Source organism: Felis catus, chromosome C1 (genome assembly GCF_018350175.1).
Source record: "Felis catus isolate Fca126 chromosome C1, F.catus_Fca126_mat1.0, whole genome shotgun sequence".
NCBI lineage: Eukaryota > Metazoa > Chordata > Mammalia > Carnivora > Felidae > Felis > Felis catus.
Window position 1 is genome coordinate 213,817,626 of NC_058375.1, and position 17,921 is coordinate 213,835,546.

Consider the following 17,921-nt stretch of genomic DNA (forward strand, 5'->3'; position numbering starts at 1 on the left):
CAGGTGGACTAGGAGTAGGATGTCAGAACCAGGGACTGAATGTTACTGTCCCCTGCTTTAGCATGGGGAGTAAAGACAGGAATTGATAGTAAAGAAGATGTAGCCCCGACCCTGATGATAGGAAATTGAAGAGTTTTCTTATTTGTAAAACGAGGGGTGGACTAGATTCTCTAATGTTTCTTACAACTTAAAAATTCCAAATTCTAATTTAAATTTCTAAAGTTTTTGGAGATAACAAAAATACACTAGGTTTGATTATTTAGGTTCTTACTAACTTTAAAAACTAAGTTGTGAACTTACACAATGTCATTTGCTGTGTTAAAATGTCTACTTAAGTCAATAGGCTAAGAACAGTAATTCATCATCACTTTTTTTTTTTTTAATTATTTTTAACGTGTATTTATTATTATTGAGAGACAGAGAGACACAGAGCATGAACAGGGGAGGGGTAGAGAGAGGGGGAGACACAGAATCTGAAGCAGGCTCCAGGCTCTGAGCTGTCGGCATGGAGCCCGACGTGGGGCTCGAACTCACGAACTGCGAGATCATGACCTGAGCTGAAGTTGGTCGCCTAACCAAGTGAGCCACCCAGGCGCCCCATCATCACTTGGTTTTAATAAAGTACTTCATTTTGGGGGCTGTTGACTTAGGTTCATTATAATTTCTACTGATAGAAAGTTGATTTTCATTTTCTTTTGACAAAGCCAAAATACATGGGACAAGTCACTTATATATGTACCTGCCAGCCTCCTAGAGTTCTCAGTAAAAGTAAGATACAGAGTTAGAATAAAACCATGTGACTTTCAAGCAAACCAAGATAAATTGGTATTATTGAGATGCCTCTTTGTCCTATTTGGAATAGGATAAAGAGGAGAAATAGACTAGATATAGAAACTTGGCTTTTTACAAATAACATAAGCTCCATTCTGAATATGTTGGTGTAAGAAGTTTTATAACTTTTTTGTGCATCTTGTCATGGGAGGCACCTTTGAACATCTGTGGAATTTATTTGGCCCAAAGGGAGCTATTGCATCAATAGGGAATGCTCTTGGTTGTCCTCCCCTCTCCAAAGCCTCGTAAGTATTTTTTTTTAACGTTTATTTTAGAGAGAAAGAGAGAGAGAACACACATGTGCGTCCATGCAACCGGGGGAGGGGCAGACAGAGGGGGGTACAGGGAACCTGAAGCAGGCTCCATGCCGATAGCACAGAGCCCAGCACTGGGCTTGAACTCGCAAACCGCAAGATCATGACTTGAGCCAAAGTCGGATGCTTGACCGACCTAACTACCCACGCGCCCCTGCTAAGTATTTACTTAGATTACCCCCAGATCTCTTTATATTTCCTCTAGGGTTGTTCATTAGTCAATTTTTTTCCCCTACTCTTTCTGGGTGTGGGTGGGTAGAGCTAGTCTTTGGAATTCAAATAAAGAACTGAACTCTTTGGCCTTTAAAAGTAGTCAAGGGCGTGCCTGGATGGCCCAGTCGGTTAAGCACCCTCAGCTCTGTGCTGACAGCTCAGAGCCTGGAGCCTGCTTTGGATTCTATGTCTCCCTCTCTCTCCCTCTCTCCCCTCCCCCCAAATAAACAAACATTAAAACAATTTTTTTAAGTAGTCAAGTGGGGGTGAATCAAACTTTAAAAAAAATTTTTTTTTAATGTTTATTTATTTCTCAGACAGAGCATGAGTGAGGGAGGGGCAGAGAGAGAGGCAGACACAGAATGTGAAGCAGGCTCCAGGCTCTGAACTGTCAGCACAGAGCCCGACTCGGGGCTCGAACTCACAAACCGTGAGATCATGGCCTGAGGCGAAGTCGGTCGCTCAACCGACTATGCCACCCAGGAGCCCCAGAATCAAACTTTTAATATTGAGCTGTTCCCAAGTTTACTGTCTTTAAAATAAGAGGTTCTGCAACAAGTACAGGGTTTTGTAAGAGCTGAGTAGTGATGCAATACCTGTAGATTTGTATATTGTTTGAGGTTTTGTGTGTGTGTGTGTGTTTTTTTTTTTTTTTGTATACTGTCTGCTTTTCTTGGTTTCTTGGGATGGAAATATGACAATACCAGTCTCTTATCATCTTAAATCTTTGCGTTAAGGGTGGTGTACCTGCTTATGAAAGAGACGTTTCGTTTCATATGTTTTGACACGTGATAATGGGTTGGGATGACCTCCAGACAGCTCTCTTTTCATCCCAGGGAAGTTGGAGAGGTCCTGTCGCTATGTAAATTGCAGAAGGCAGCAGTTGGTGGTGATGTGCCACACTTCAGTTGTTCACTCTCCGTTTATTGGTTGTTTCTTCCTTGTATCTGTGAGAAGCTCGACGTGAGGTTAACAGCAGTAACTGTCTATGTGGCTAACACAGTAGCGGTACCTCAGGGACTCGGGTGGGTCAGGTTTGGCAACCCTGTAGGCCACAGCTGTGAGCCCATGGTTAGATTGGAAATTGAACAGAAAAACTGTTCTAAAAGGTCTCTAATGGCTTGTAATTGGAAACTATAAAAAATGCTGACTGCCTAGAGTCCCATTTTTGGTGGTGGTGGGACAGGTTTGGTGAATTGGGGATGCTCATTTCAGTTTTAACTGAAATGTTACAGTAATCGCCTTTAGCTCGTTGAGTGTTAAATCTTATCGAATCAAGTGCCTCTATTAACAAATTTTGAGTGGTGGTTTCTATGCCTGTTTGCTATTATTTCCTTTAAGAAAAATAAATATTTTATTTCTCTTTTATTTGCTGAAAAGAAGCACTCCATATAAACCTTCAGAAGGATAAAAGGATTCGAGTACATGTTTGGCTGTTTGTTGATGAACGTTTTAAAAATACTTCATTTTTTTTTCATGGACCCTTACTGCTGAAGGGGTGGTTTTCCTTAGCTCTCTTTTCCATCTGAGTGTTTTTTGCAAAGTAATTTGGCTTACTAGGAAGACTCTGGCCTCTGTGTAAGTTTAGTAGTTGATACCTGGGGAGTTCACTAGGGCTTTACTGCTGTAAGTGGGTTATTTGTAAGCATGTGGTCAAGGATGTAGGTGTCCCGTGCTTTGTGTTCACAGGGGGTGAGGGAGGGGGGTCCAAGTTCACCCTGCTCCTCAGTCAGACAGGTGGAGGAGTGTGAGAATGCTTCATGAATCTCCTGTCCCTTTCCTTTCCTTCTTTGTCTTCTACTTAGGTCTCCATCAAAACAACCGTACTTTGCTTTCTGTGCCACTTGCCCGGCGGCGGGGGAGGAGTATGCTTTTGCTAGTTCCTTCCTTGGAGAACCCAATTCCTAGAGCTGGTTGCTGCTCCTGCCCCCAGTTGGTTTTCTTGGGGGATTATATTTTATTGTTCTTCTGTTTGCTTGCAAATTGGCTACTTTTTACCCTTCTTTGATACTTAAAAAAAATTCAGTTAGTGTAGAAAATGTATCATCATGCTTTATGTCAAACAAGAAAGGATCACTTACTCCTTTCTCATTCCAATTAGGAAAGCATGCAGCCTCAGTTTTTTGCGTTATATATTTTTGTTTGTTTTTGGTCTGCCTATAGGAGATCTTCCCTTATATTTAAAAAAAATGTTTTTTAACATTCTGTTAACCTGCTCTTATATGTTCATCCCCATTTCTGCTAGTTCCAAAGACTGATTTCCCACTAGGTCTGTTTGTGGCTGGGTACTAGTATTCTTGTTAGGTCAGTGGACAGTTTGTAGAGTTCACAACTTTTAAACCAAGGAAGTGAGTTTTGGTTCCAGGCCTTGGTAAGGTGACTGTTTTCTCTCTCCAACCTAGGATGGTGATCGAGACATTTTTATTGATGGTGTTGTTGCTCGTAATAGAGCCTTGAATGGGGATCTGGTGGTCGTGAAGCTGCTTCCAGAAGAGCAGTGGAAGGTAAGTTAAAATTTCCTTTTCTAATAATAGAGTCCTCAGGGCCTTTTCATTCCATGGTGCATCGGGGAGACATCATAAACTGAAGCAGTCATGGACTCTTCTAAGAAGCAGGCCATGGAATGCTGGGAACTTAGAAGCATCTGATGGGCAGACAGCTAATGATTTGAGTTGTTCTCCTTGCTCCCTCCCTTGTGACCTGTCTTCCCTTCACATGCCTTGCATTGGTTTCTGGTAATTTTTAGGAGAGAATAAAAGCTTGCAGGGCACATTCAAACTTGATATGTATTATTTTCCACATTAAATACTGGGAGAACCGGAAAGACAAAGTCATGGGGAGGGTGGCAGTCTTCATACATTCTTGCTGCCTCTATGGGAAAACTCATACCTAGTTCTGTAGGGTCCAGTTTGGTGATTGGGCTTCCTTTGGCAGACAAAAATAGACTCTTTTTATAAAACAGAGATCTGGTGGCAGAGGAAATGTTTTCAACATGAGAATATTCTGGGTTTCATTCTCCATATATGTCTGTCAATTGAAAAGAAAGATGTGGTTTTTGACTAATATTTTTTATTAAAAAATTTTTTTAATGTTTATTTTTGAGAGACAGAGACAGTGTGAGTCAGGGAGGGGCAGAGAGAGAGGGAGACACAGAATCCAAAGCAGGTTCTAGGCACTGAGCTGTCAGCAAAGAGCCTGACGTGGGGCTCAAACCCATGAACCGTGAGATCATGACCTGAGCTGAAGTCATATGCTTAACTGACTGAGCCACCCAGGTGCCCCTTGACCATTATTTTAAATGAGAGTCAGGCACTGGAATCATTTATAGTAGCAGTTTCTTTGAATTGTCATGTAGAACTGGCAACTTGTGTGTCTAAGTCTGGATTTTTCTTTGTAGCATTTATTCATAGCATCTTTTATTTGGCTCAGTTCATCAGTATTGAGGAATGTGGTGTTGTCTTCATTGAGCGGTACTATAGGAAATAATAGAGTGGGCTTTTTAGGCTTGGGTTTGAATCCCTTTCTGCAGCTCATCTGTATAACTTTGGGTGAATTATATAACCTCTCTGTGCCTCAAATGCTTCATCTGTAAAATGGGAATAATCATAGTACCTACTTCATACGTTTGTGATGAGGATTAAATGAGAATATACATGTAAGAATCTTAGAATGGTGCCTAACCCATGGTAGCAGCTCAAGAAATGTTGGTTTTTATTATTAGCTTTTCCAGAAATGGGGGAAGTACTACCTTATCTCAGAGCTTTGTTGAGATATAAATTCAATTTGTGTTTTATCCGACAGGGCTGGAGTAACTGAGTTAGACCTATATGTCAGGGATTTGTAAGGTGTAGAGATGTTAATAATGATCACGATAGACATAGTTCTTTCTTTTTTTTAATCTTTTTTCAACGTTTTTATTCAGTTTTGAGAGAGACACAGAGCATGAGTGGGGGAGGGGTAGAGAGAGAGAGGGAGATACAGAATCTGAAACAGGTTCCAGGCTCCAAGCTCTTAGCACAGAGCCAGACACAGGGCTGGAACTCATGAGCCATGAGATCATGATGTGTGCCGAAGTCATTCGCTTAACTGACTGAGCCACCCAGGCGCCCCATGATAGACATAGTTGTTAACCCTTATGGAGCTTTTAGTCTGATGGGGAGTGCAGGAAGAGACAGATACTAATAATACACAAATTTAAGGATAATTATAGTTAATGCTGTGAAGTTAAGTGAAGAGTATTTTATGAGGGTTAGTTATCCTAGTCCTGATACCCCCAGCCCACCCCCAGTTGCTGCCAATTGTGGCTGTAGTCTCCTCCCTTGATTCTCCAAAAGCACAGCTAAGAGTTGGTTCCAAGTCCTAGGAACATAGATTGATTTAGGCCAGTTTCTCTTTTCTGGAAAGCGTCATTTAGCAGTGTTGACCATATCTAAGAAGGCAAGAGGAGTGCATTAGGGCCTGATCAAACTAAAGGAAGTATTCCTGGAGGTCATTTGAGGGAGTAAAGAGGCAGAATTAGAGTGAAGATGATCCGAAGAAGGAACACAAAAAGGTGGTGGTTTCCTTTAACTCAAGGAGTGAGAATGGGCAGAATAGAAAGAAATAGAAGAGTAGTTAGCAAATTGGGTGAGTCTGGCGCTGACCGGAACATGTGTAAGATGTTGACTGGTTGAAGAATAGGAATGGAGAGCATATAGTAGAGCACCTGTTGAGCTCTACAGAGGTGGACGAGGTTGATTAAAAAAGAGCAAGGCCAAGTTGCCTAGCATCCTTCCTACCTTGGCTGCAGCAGGGGATGGCTAAAAAAACCCAAACATATGAATAAATAAGTTAGTTGCATTATTTTCCCTGTTTTGCACCTCCTTTGTATTTAAGACCAGCAGGCACAGCCTTTCCTGGTATTGTATGAACCACTCTTGCTTTGGATAGGAAGCCTAGGAAGATGAGGGTAGGTTGGAGGTGAAAGTGTTTGTTGTTGTCATGTTCTAGAAGGACAGCTTAGGACTTGGGGATTCTTACTTCTGCCTTGGTGCCTTTGCTTCTAGACAAAAACCTATACCTCCTTTAAGACTCAACACAGCCAAGTTGTGTTTTTTCCCAAGAGGCCTAAGTTTGTGATTTTGTAATTCCTAGGTCACTGGAGCTAGTTAAGCAGATAAGAATTTACTGAAATTCTTATAGTGCTCCCACTGTCAGTATATTCAGACTACATAGACACAGCTTGCTGTTTTTCTATTTTACAGTTAATATCTAAAGGCAGAAGAGATTAAGGGCCATATGGGAGTTTTAAGCCAGGGAGTGACATGGTCTTATATAGCCAAAAATCACTCTGGCTGCTATTTGGAGAATGGAATGTAGTGGGGGCAATTGTGCATCGGCGTGGCCAGTTAGGAGGTATATTCCGGGCCGTGATAGTGAAGGTGCAGAGAGGTAGAGATACATTTTGAAAGTAGAGCTAATGGGACTTGAAGATAGATTTGAGGAGTAGGGTTAATGAAAGCAGGGAATGAAGGATTAAGGTTCTGGTTTAAGCAAAATGGGTGAACATGATGTCATTAATTTGAAATGAGGAATAGTAGGGATGAGCATGTTTGGGTACAAAAATTATTAGTTCTGCTTGGCCATGTTAAGTTTTAATTTCTTTTCAGACATGTTAATAGAGATGTTGAGAAAATATGGAGGCATAGATGGTTCATTACTCATAAATTCTACTAAGTTATGGAAGAAATAATCCCGATTCTACACAAACACTTCCAGAAGATGCAAGAGGAGGAAACCTTTCCCAACTTCTAAGAAGGCAGCATTGCCTTAATATCAAAACCAGGAAAAGACATTGTAAGAGAAGAAAGCTATAGACCAGTACTCCTCACAAACATGGTTGAAAAAGTCCTCAACAAAATATTAGCCAATAGAATCCAACAACATATTATACTAAAAGGGTAATATAGCATGAGCAAATGGGGTTTATCTCAGGAACGCAAAGTTTAATATTTGAAAAGCAATTTCATGTAATTCACCTAGTTAACAGACCAAACTTACCGTATTTCATTTGAATGCCATCATTTCAATAGATGCAGAAAATACAACTGACAGAAGTCCACAACAATTCATAATAAAAAATCACAGCAAACTAGAAATAAGAGTACTTCCTCAATTTGGCAAAGAACATCTAGGAGATACTTAAAACTAACACCATTCTTAGTAAGAAGAAAGGCTAAATGCTTTTCCTCCAATATTGGGAATGAGGTAAGAATGTCCCTTCTCATCCCTTTTATTCAACACTGTACTGGAGATTCTAGCCAGTACAGTAAAGCAATAGGGGAGAAAAGCATTCGGATTGGAAAGGAAGAAGTAAAACTGTATTTAATCTCAGACTATATGATTTTCTATATATAAAATCCTAAGGAATCTACAAAAAGCTGCTAGAACTAATAAGTGAGATTAGGTTGAAGGCCAGAAGGTTGATATAAAAAATCAATTGTACTTATATATATTAACAATGAGAAATTGGAAATTTCAAAATTTATTAAAGTATCTTTTTCATAGGATCAAAATTATGATACACTGAGGGAAAAATGTGACCAAAGATGTGTAAGACATGTACACTAAAACTATAAACGTTTTATAGTTTATAAACTGAGAAAAATTACATAAGGTCTGAATAAATGGTGAAAAATATCATGCTCATGCATTAAAAGACTCAGTATTGCTAAGATACCAATTCTATTCAGATTGATAGATGGATTCATCACAATCCCAAAGAAAATTGTAGCAGGCTTCTTTATAGATGTTAACAAGCTGATGTTAAGATTTATATAGTTGTGCAAAGGACCTAGGATAGCCAAAACAAACAAGAACAAAATTGGAGGCTGTCTATCACCTGATTTCAAGACTTACTATAAAGCTCTGATAATCAAACTGTGTGGTAATGTCAAGATAGACATATAGATTGATGGAACAGAGTAGAGAGGCCTGAAGTAGACCCACACATACATGATTATTTGATTTTCTACAATGGTGCCAAAATAATTTGGTGGGGAAAAGATCTCTTTTCAACAAATGTGCTATTACAATTGTGTAGCCTTATGAAAAATAATGAACTTTGACCCTTACCTTGTACCATATACAGAAATTAACTTGAAGTGGATTGTAGATATAAATGTTTGTGTAAAAACTATAAACTTTCTATAAGAAAAAGGCGAAATTTTTAGTGATCTTAGATTTAACAAATATTTCTTAAATATGAAGCATAAAAGAAATAATAAATTTGACTTTATTAAAATTATAAACTTTTGCTTTTTAATAAACACTGTTACAAAAAGGCAAAACATTTATCTGACCAAAGATTTTTTATTATCTAGACTATAAAGAACTCTTTTAGTCAATAACAGGCAGCCTATTTAAAAACTGTATTAAAGATTTGAGAGATACTTTACTAAATAAGATATATGGATAGCAGATAAGCATAGGAAAAGATGCTTGACATAGTCATTAAGAAAATACAAATTAAAAGCACAAGATACAACTATAAAATCTCTAGAATGGCTGATGTTAACAAGACTGACCATAACCAGTGTTGGCAAGGGTATGGAGCAGCTGGAACTCTCATGCACTGCTGGTGGGAATATAAATGGTATATTCACTTTGGAACACAGTTTGACAACTTCTGAAAAAGTTAAGTGTATACTTAACATGACCCAGCCATTCCACTCCATTCCTGGATACTTACCTTGGAGAAATGAAGGCATTTGTCTGCATAAAGACTTACATATGAGCTCATAGCCGCTTTTTTGGTAATAGCCCCAAACTGGAAACAGCCCAAGTGTCCGAAGGCATGAAAACCAATTTTGCTATACCTATTCAACAAATACAACTCAGCAGTTAAAAAAAAAAAAAAAAATCAATGGAGTATTGATACATGCAGCAACATGGACAAATCTCAAAATAAATTATGATGGATGAAAGAAGCTAAGCAAAAAAGAATACACTTTGTATGAGTCCATTTATATAAAACTCTAGAAAATACAAACTAATTTGTATGAACAAAAGGCAGATCATTGGTTGCTTGGGGCAGGAGTAAGAAAGATAGATTACCAAGGGGCCTCAAGGGAGCTTTGGGAGTGATGGACATATTCATTATCTTGATGGGATAGTTTCATAATTGTGTATGTATGTCAAAGCCAATCAATTTGTGCACTTTAAATATATGTAATTGTTTTTTTTTTTTTTTTTTATTTTGGAGAGAGAGTGAGCAGGGGAGAAGGGCAGAGGAGGAGGAGGAGGAGGAGGAGGAGGAGAGAGAGACAGAGAGAGAGAATCTTAATCAGCTTCTATGTTCAGTGTGGAGTCTGACACGGGGTTTGATCCCCTGACCCTGGGATCATGACCTGAGCCAAAATCAAGAGTTGGATGCTCAAATGCCTGAGCCACCCAGGTGCCCTTAAATATATGCAGTTTATTGTATGTCAGTTATACCTCAGTAAAGCCATAAAAAATAACTGAAAATAAAGAAACAATAAGATATTTGGACAAATGAGCCTGGAGCTCCAAGGAAAGATTGAAGCTAGAGATGTAAATTTGGGAGTCATCAGCAGATATGTAATGTCAAATCCGAGGTAGTGGATGAGATCACTCAGAGAGTGTAGCTAAAGAAAAGAAGGCTGAGTACCGAGTTCTTGGGTAAGCCAGCATTTAGAGGTCAGCTGACGAGACTGTGGAGAGACCTGTGCCCCTGGACAAGGAGGGTATGAAACATGGTGGTTAACTTTCATCTGTGTCTAAAGCAGAAATCAATGAAATTGAAAGCAGAAAAACAAATATTGGTTCTATAATAAAATCAGTAAATCAATAAACCTCAAGTACAGCTGACAAAAATAGAAGTCACAGGTCACCAATATCAGGAATGAAATCGGGAATATCATGTATCACAAACATTAAAAAGATAATTTTTGAAAAACAAAACAAAAATTTCAGCTGTGCTTGGTTTAGGGAACAGGCTGACGCAGAGGGGCAGAGGTGCAGAGAAATGGGTGTCCACAGACTCAGACTTTCATAGTCCATATGGTCTGCTCAAATCTAGGAAGGCATTTTTTGATCTACCGGATCCTGAGCCCTTTCTCATGAGCAGGGATTGGTATGGATACAGAGAAAAGCCTAGACGGGCAAGGAGGACCCTTTGAGTTGCTGGCAGTAGATTAAGGGAGATGACCGAGGGACTGCCTTGGTGTGTGCGTAGGCCCTCTTCAGCTGTCAGCAGGTTTGAAATGTAGAGGATGGTCCAGGGTTCCTTGACTTATTCGTTTTCTGTGGAGCTCCTAAGGATCTTCACAGTGACTGCCTGATAATTGCTTTTTATATGAAAGTCAACCCCACTAGGTATGTCTCTTGGGCCTCATTACTTAGAGTATTTCATAGCTTCCCATTCTGAAGCGGGAAGCCTTGCTGGCTGTAGCCCACCTGTCACAGTTGTTGGTGACAGGGTCAAACTAGAGAGAAGAGAATATTCAGACTGTCCTCAAGCATCCCTGACATGTAGAATATAAACATCTCAAAGCATACTGGCCAATTGTATTACAGGTTTGTTAGTACAAAAGCATATTGTTGTCAGAGGAATCTGTAGTCAATGGTGTGAGCAAATGTGAATTAATTGGATTATTCATCTTTGCTTCTTTATGCTTGTTGTGCTCACCCCCTCTTGGGTATGTAAACTACAGGGCCTTTGGTTTTAGAAAAAACAACAATTCTTTTAGCTGTAGTAGTAAATAGTCAATTTATTTCACAGCATGTTTTTTGGCAAAATAGATAGCTGTTAAAGAATCAAGCTGTGAGGCAATCATACAAAATAATTTGCTCTTATATAACAATTTTAATTTTAGAATTCTTCCACTTTTGTAGTATATATATGTAGTTTTTATTACAGACATCTAATGAAGGATAGTTGAGGGACAAAAGATAGTTTCTTCACTTTGTCAATTGGGGCATTAAGTGACTTGTTTAGGAACTGGAAGTTTTTGGCAGGGCCAGGGAGCAGAATCCAGATCTCATGACTTTCAGCTTCTTGCTCTTATAGGGTTTCTTTTTTCTTTTGTGTGAGTGTGTGCATGTGTGTGTGTGTTTTTCTAGGCTGAGGGTCTGGTTTCCCTCAGATTTTCAAAGCGGGGGGAGACCTGTCCTCCAAATGATTAGGAGCTATTTCACAGGTCCTGTTGATTCTGCCCAGAACTGCGCCAGGTACCTGTTGGCTTCTCATCCTGCACCCTGTTCTGTGCTAGATCCTGGAGGTTCAGCCTGGGAAAGGTCACAGGCTTTGCTGTTAAGGAGCTCGTAGGCTGGATGGGATGGGGATGGGAACAACTGTAGTATGGTTTGCAAAATAGAAAGAAATACATGTCATTATGGGGCACCAAACTCTTATGAGAGGACTGGAGAAGGTTTCCTAGAGGAGGTTCCATCTGCACTAAGGTTTGAAGATGGGATGGGGCGCCTGGGTGGCTCAGTTGGTTAAGTGTCTGACTTCGGCTCAGGTCATGATCTCACAGTTCATTGGTTTGAGCCCCACATCGGGCTCTGTGCTGACAGCTCAGAGCCTGGAGCCTGCTTCGGATTTTGTGGGTCTCTCTCTCTGCCACTTTCTCTCTCCCTCTCTCTCTCTCTCTCTCTCAGAAATAAATAAACATTAAAAAAAGTTAAAAGAGAAAGAAGATGGGAAGGGAGAAGAGAGGTTTTGTTTTGTTTTAGGATGAGAATGACTCGGGTTGAGAATGATTTGGCAAGAGAGGATTGTGAAAATTTCCACTTTCGGGGAGGAACATGTGGAGTAAGGCTCTCTGTCCCTGCTGTGCCATCGGCTGAGTGCGGCCCTCCCAACTCTCCTAGAGACTGGTAAAAAAAACTCCAGTCCCTGCCTTCCAAGAAGACCAACAGCCTTGTGGGCCAGCCTCCCCTACCCCCCCGCCGCCCATTTTAAGTTTATTTTGAGAGAGAGAGAGAGAGAGAGAGAGAGAGAGAGAGAGAGAGAGAGAGGCAGGGGCAGGGAGAGAGAGAATCCCAAGCACGCTCTGCACTGTCAATGCAGAGCTTGACGTGGGACTCAAACCACGAACCACAAGATCATGGCCTGAACCAAAATCAAGAGTGGGATGCTCAACCAGCTGAGCCACCCAGGCGCCCGTGGCCTTGGCCCCTTTTGCAGAAGCCCCACAGATACTGCTCTTTGCTCTGTAAACACTCCCTTTGCCATTTATTTGATCTTCACCCTGCCTCTTGCATTCTCTTTGCCTTTTCTTCCCTTTGTCCCATTAAGTTCATCTCCATAATCACTAAACAACTTTGTCCTTCATCTTTTTTGTTAACTATAATAAGTTTACCCTGTTATTTTCCTTCTTTTAGTAGCCCAATATAGTGCATCACAAATATATAAACCCTGCGGATGTTGGATGATTGCTAACTTTTTAGGGCTTGCTATGTACCAGGAACTATATTTAATGCATCATACCATTCTTTAGTCTGCTGTTGTCTCTATTCCAGTTTTGTGAATGAGAAACTTGAGTCTTAGCTTACACATTTTACTTATTTAGGGAATATATAACTAGAGAATGACAGAGTTGGGATTCAGATTCACATCTCTGAATTTCATGAGCTCATTATTATTTGTTATTTCAGAGATAAAAAGAAGAGAGTTATTGGATATGTAGATAGAAATTGTCAAGTATCATAAAAATCAGCATAAATCTAGGAAATAGTAATATATACCTTAGCATTAGGTAGTATCTTGAGTTCCCATCGTGGGTAAAGAGGATAATTGTATCAGTTGAAATGACCAAAGGCTTAGTATTAATTCTTAGAAAATAGCTGCTTTAGAAAAAATTAATTAGAATTCTAGCGGTTCTGTCTTAAGACTAGAGAGGCATGATAGCTTCTCAGGGCATTATGAAGGCAGGGGCTGGGAATGTGCCATAACCTTACCAGACATCTGCTCTAGATAGCGGATCAGATACTGAGAGACCCAATTATAAAGTTACCTCAAGAGCTACAGCCTGCTGAACAAGGGGTTACAGACCCAGCTGTCATCCTGACCTGAGAGTAGATCACAAACTCGTGGGGCACGTGGCACAGGTGTTCAGAAGGCAGGTAGGCAGTTGCCATGGTAGAGGTGGGTCCTTCTCTGACAGAGACATAGGACTGATTTCAGAGGCATAGGACTCTCTCAATATAAACAGACTGGTGGAGCTGGCCCCTGGGCTGGAGTCAAGGATGCTATTTGATTGCCATGCTAGGAGAATTGGCTAGAGCAGTGTTGGGAGCAAGAACCAAAGCAGGAGACCAACCCTGAGAGCCAGAATTCTGGGCCTTTTTTGTGTTGTTGTTGTACCAAAGGGGATTTGGGAGCCCAGAATTAAGGTCTGGTGTCTTGGATCTGGGAGGTGGGTTAAAAGCTAAGGCCTCTTAGAGGAGGAGCCAAAGCTGTTTGAATGTTGCCTACCTTGCTTGATTGCGAACTAGGGTGAGCAGCTTAGTTGATGCAGCCATAGTGAGTGACCCAGGGAAAATCCGAGTAAAGGAGGAGGATAAGAGCATATTAAAATTAGACTGTTCTACAGTGTGAAACAGAAGCTGATTAGCTAAAGAGTCAGAGGTAGAGGTCAAGTGAAATTTCTACTCATTCAAAATTAGTTCCTATATTTTTTGTCTGAATATTTAAAACTATAGTAAGAAAGGCTGGAGTCGATTTGCTATATTGATAGCCACTGGAAAACTATAATGCTATTCGTTTATCCCTTAGGTATTTGTTGAGAGCACTTGCATCAGACAGAGAGGATATAGTTGGAATAAATCAATTAAGCACTTTGTTAGTGAAGTCTAATTTTCTCTTAGGACAGGATTATTTCACTTAATTTTCAATAGAGCCAAGTCTATGCATGAATTAAGGAGGGTGGAGAAGCAGGGATAATTATTCTGTATTTCTTAACAGGTCTGTTATACAGTTACTAAGAAAACTTACTGTTATGCAAAGATACTTACACTTCAGCAAAGGAATAATAGAAGTACGGATGGGTATTTTAGAAGAGATTGGCACAGAAAGAAAGTACTAATGGGTTTGAAAGAATAAAGGAAGCGTTGATAGGAGTTACTACTCTTGTTCTAAATTAAACAAACAACAAAAAAATCAAAGTGCACATTTAATCCCTAATTTTCAGTGGCTGTTCCAAACCTTCTTATGGTCACACGAAATCGGTCTCGTACAGTAAATTGTTTCCTTTGACAACTAACTTTTCCTTCAAGTGATTGTTTTAAAGTTTTGTCTTCCAAGTTCTTCTTTAAATATGCATCCATCATACTAGATTATACTTAATCCAGTCTCTTATATAACCACTATCATTTTGGATTGTTCTCAATTCCAGTGGAATTAGGATTTCTTAGAACTGTTTGGTTTCCTGGCCTGTATGACAGGCCCGAAAAAGACTTGGAAGGTACTTAATGATGGAGGGCAAGGTCTTTGGAGCCTCCACCCATAGCAATATGGTAGGTAAGGTATATCTACTACCATGATCAGATTTTCCCAAAATTGTTATATACACAAACCTATTTTTAACAATCATCTTTTCTTCTTCATTATTGCCAGCTCTGGGATCAAATACTTCAGGTTCTTGCCTGCTCTAAACATGCCTTCAGATCTCCGTAATTCAAATTGAAATGTCTGAAATAAGGAATGTATCATTTAAGGATAGAGTAGCTTATTTGTGCTGGGAAACTCCCAATTAATATTTCAGGATTATTTTCTAGAAAACTAATTCAGTCCTCCGTAACTCCGTGGAGGTGGTTTGGTGAAACTCACGTTCATTGTATGGAATGAATTAATGTAGATGAAGGACTTTTAGCAATGCTGGCACATTGTTAAGTGCTTAAGAAATGTCAACTATTACTATTATTCTTCCTTCAAATGAAGACTGAGAGGCATTGTTTGGTCAAGAGCACGTAATAACTCAAACTTGCTATTTCCAGCTCTTGAATTTACCGCTGATAACATTTATTTACAGTAGAAATAAAATGTTGATGTAAAATGTTGGTGTCTCACTATGCATTTCTTTGAAGGATCTAAATTGCTGGAAGGTTGTGATAGCTAAGGTTATACTGTGGAACAACATTGTTTATTTTGTACCCATGCTGTTTGCCCATCAAGATCATCTAGGGCCTTGCCTTGTATTATCTTCACCCCAGAGCCCAGGCTGAATGAAATAGCTGCTAACAGGAGTATTCCCCTTTTCTGTGGCAGAAAAGAGCCACAGAGCCTTGGACATTTAAAATGTCCTTGCCCAGAAATGACCCCATCAGTTCTACTCACACCTCATTGGCTAGAATGAGTCACCTGGCCCTCCTCAACCACAGGAGGGCCAAGAAGTGTCATCCTGCCAAGTGTCTACAAGTAGGGATAGGAGCATATATGTGGTGAACTGCACTAATGACTGTCACACTGCATTAATTAGGTTGATCATATGTTGCATTCTTGACTAGCCATCTGAAAAGTGTATGCCATTGTCACTATGGAGATCAGTCAGCAGCTTCTGTATCGCTTACTACAAATTCATCTCCATTAATGAAGGAGGAATTCAGAAACACCTGAAAGATCTAGATGGTCTTTAAGGTCACCTCTAGTTTTATAATTTTTGCTTGAAAGTACAACGTGTGATGCAAAGTAAGCTTGTTGATCTTTGCATCAAGCTAATGGTACAGTTTGGGGGTATAAAAGGCAAGGAAATTATGTCTTAAGGAAATGTACTGGCATTCGTGTGATAATTTTTATAAACCATACGGTGTTTATCATTATTAGTAGTGTTGTGATATTGTTGCTTGCTACTGCTCTTCAGTTTTTATTTTAAAAATTTCAATAGATATATCTTATCCCATGTTTTATGGAAACTAGAAATGATTTAGGGCATATGCATAACTATATTATAAATTTAGGCAACTAGGGAAAGGGACATTGTAGATTTGGAAAATTACAGGTATTTTAGTGTTTTGGAGCTTGAAATGTAAGATAGGGATTTAATGTGGCAGGAGACGAGGCCAGGCTAATAGATGATGGGTGGGTGGGGTCACATCATGAAATGTCTTCATGCTAGTAAAGGAGTTCAGCTGTGATCATACAGGCATTAGGGAGCTGGAAGGAGGTTAAGACAGGGTAGTGATTCAAGAATAAAAGACACAGGGATAGCAGATGTGAGAAAAACTTAAATTACAGTACCTTAGCCTGGGTTTCCCAGAGGCGGAGCCTGAGGTTTCTGGTCCTCATAGTCTGTCTTTGTGAGAGATTTCCAAAATACATCAAATTACTTAAAACTTAATTAGTAAAGACACAGATCAAAAGTTACCATTTGAGAACAAGTTACTGGGAATGAACTAGATTGAGTACTCGAAGAGGTTGGGTTTGGATGGTAAGAGAGTGAAGTGAGGGGAACCTGGGTGGCTCAGTTGGTTGGGCATCCAACTTCAGCTCAGGTCATGGTCTTGTGGTTCATGAGTTTGAGCCCCACATCGGGCTCTGTGCTGACAGCTCAGAGCCTGGAGCCTGTGTCAGATTCTGTGTCTCCCCCTCTCTCTGTTCCTCCCTTGCTCACACTCTGTCTCTCTCTCTCTCAAAAATAAAGGTTACAAAAATTAAAAAAGAGTGAAGTGATAACACAGCACACAGAATGGAGGTGGAGACAGGGACCTGCTCTCTAGAAAACGAGATCAGGTTTTAGGAGCAAATGCATTGGGGACAGTTGGCCAGGAGAAGGGAGACGTCCGATGGTGACTTTTTTGGTAGCATTCTAGAACCGGAGTTAGCAAACTTTTGTCAAAGCCAGATAGTAAATGTTACAGGCTTTACTGACCATAAGTTTCCATCACAACCTCTGAACTCTGCCTCTGTAGCCTGAAAACAGCTATATTCCAGTAAAACTTCATGTACAAAAACAGCTGGGTTTGGCCTATGAGCAAGTAGTTTGTGGAGCCCAGTTCTAGAGGCCTGGTTAGGCCTCACGAAGGCCCTTGCCCCGCCTGACCTAGCAAGCACTATAGGACTCAACACAGGCCCCTCGTTCTTAGCCTTAAACAGCATGACATCTATGTTGTGAAAGGTCTTCCAATTTTGACTCCATCTCAATAATTGGAGCTTTTAGTTCTTGAGTGTTTTGTTTTTTAAGCAGAAAATTCTAAAGAGTCTTTATCTCCATGGGTTCTGGGAAGTTAGTTGACTGGATTATGTGATTTGTTTTTTTAGAGTTATTCTAATAATATGGTGTTTTTTTTTTTAAGTTTACTTATTTATTTTGAGAGAGATAGAGACAGTGCACGTGAGGGAGGGGCAGAGAGAGAGAGGGACAGAGAGAGTCCCAAGCAGGCTTCGAGCTGCCAGTGCAGAGCCCGGTGCAGGGCTTGAACTCACGAAACTGTGAGATCATGACCTGAGGTGAAACCAAGAATCAGATGCTTAACTGACTGAGCCACCCAGGTCCCCCCTCCATCAAGGTTTTGTTGAGTGCTTGCTGTGAGTCAGGCAACACGCTATACCTTAGGAACATG

At 40.2% G+C, this 17,921-nt stretch overlaps 1 protein-coding gene across 7 annotated transcripts in view; it reads left to right on the plus strand.

Moving 5' to 3' along the window:
* The window catches only part of DIS3L2 (DIS3 like 3'-5' exoribonuclease 2), a 351,641-nt gene that overhangs the window by 66,973 nt on the left and 266,747 nt on the right, over nt 1-17,921 (plus strand). For all 7 annotated transcript variants that reach the window (XM_019838866.3, XM_011285625.4, XM_011285626.4 and 4 more), the window contains one exon: nt 3,761-3,862. In XM_019838866.3, the coding sequence (XP_019694425.2) occupies nt 3,761-3,862 (102 nt within the window). The remainder of the gene's footprint in view (nt 1-3,760; nt 3,863-17,921) is intronic.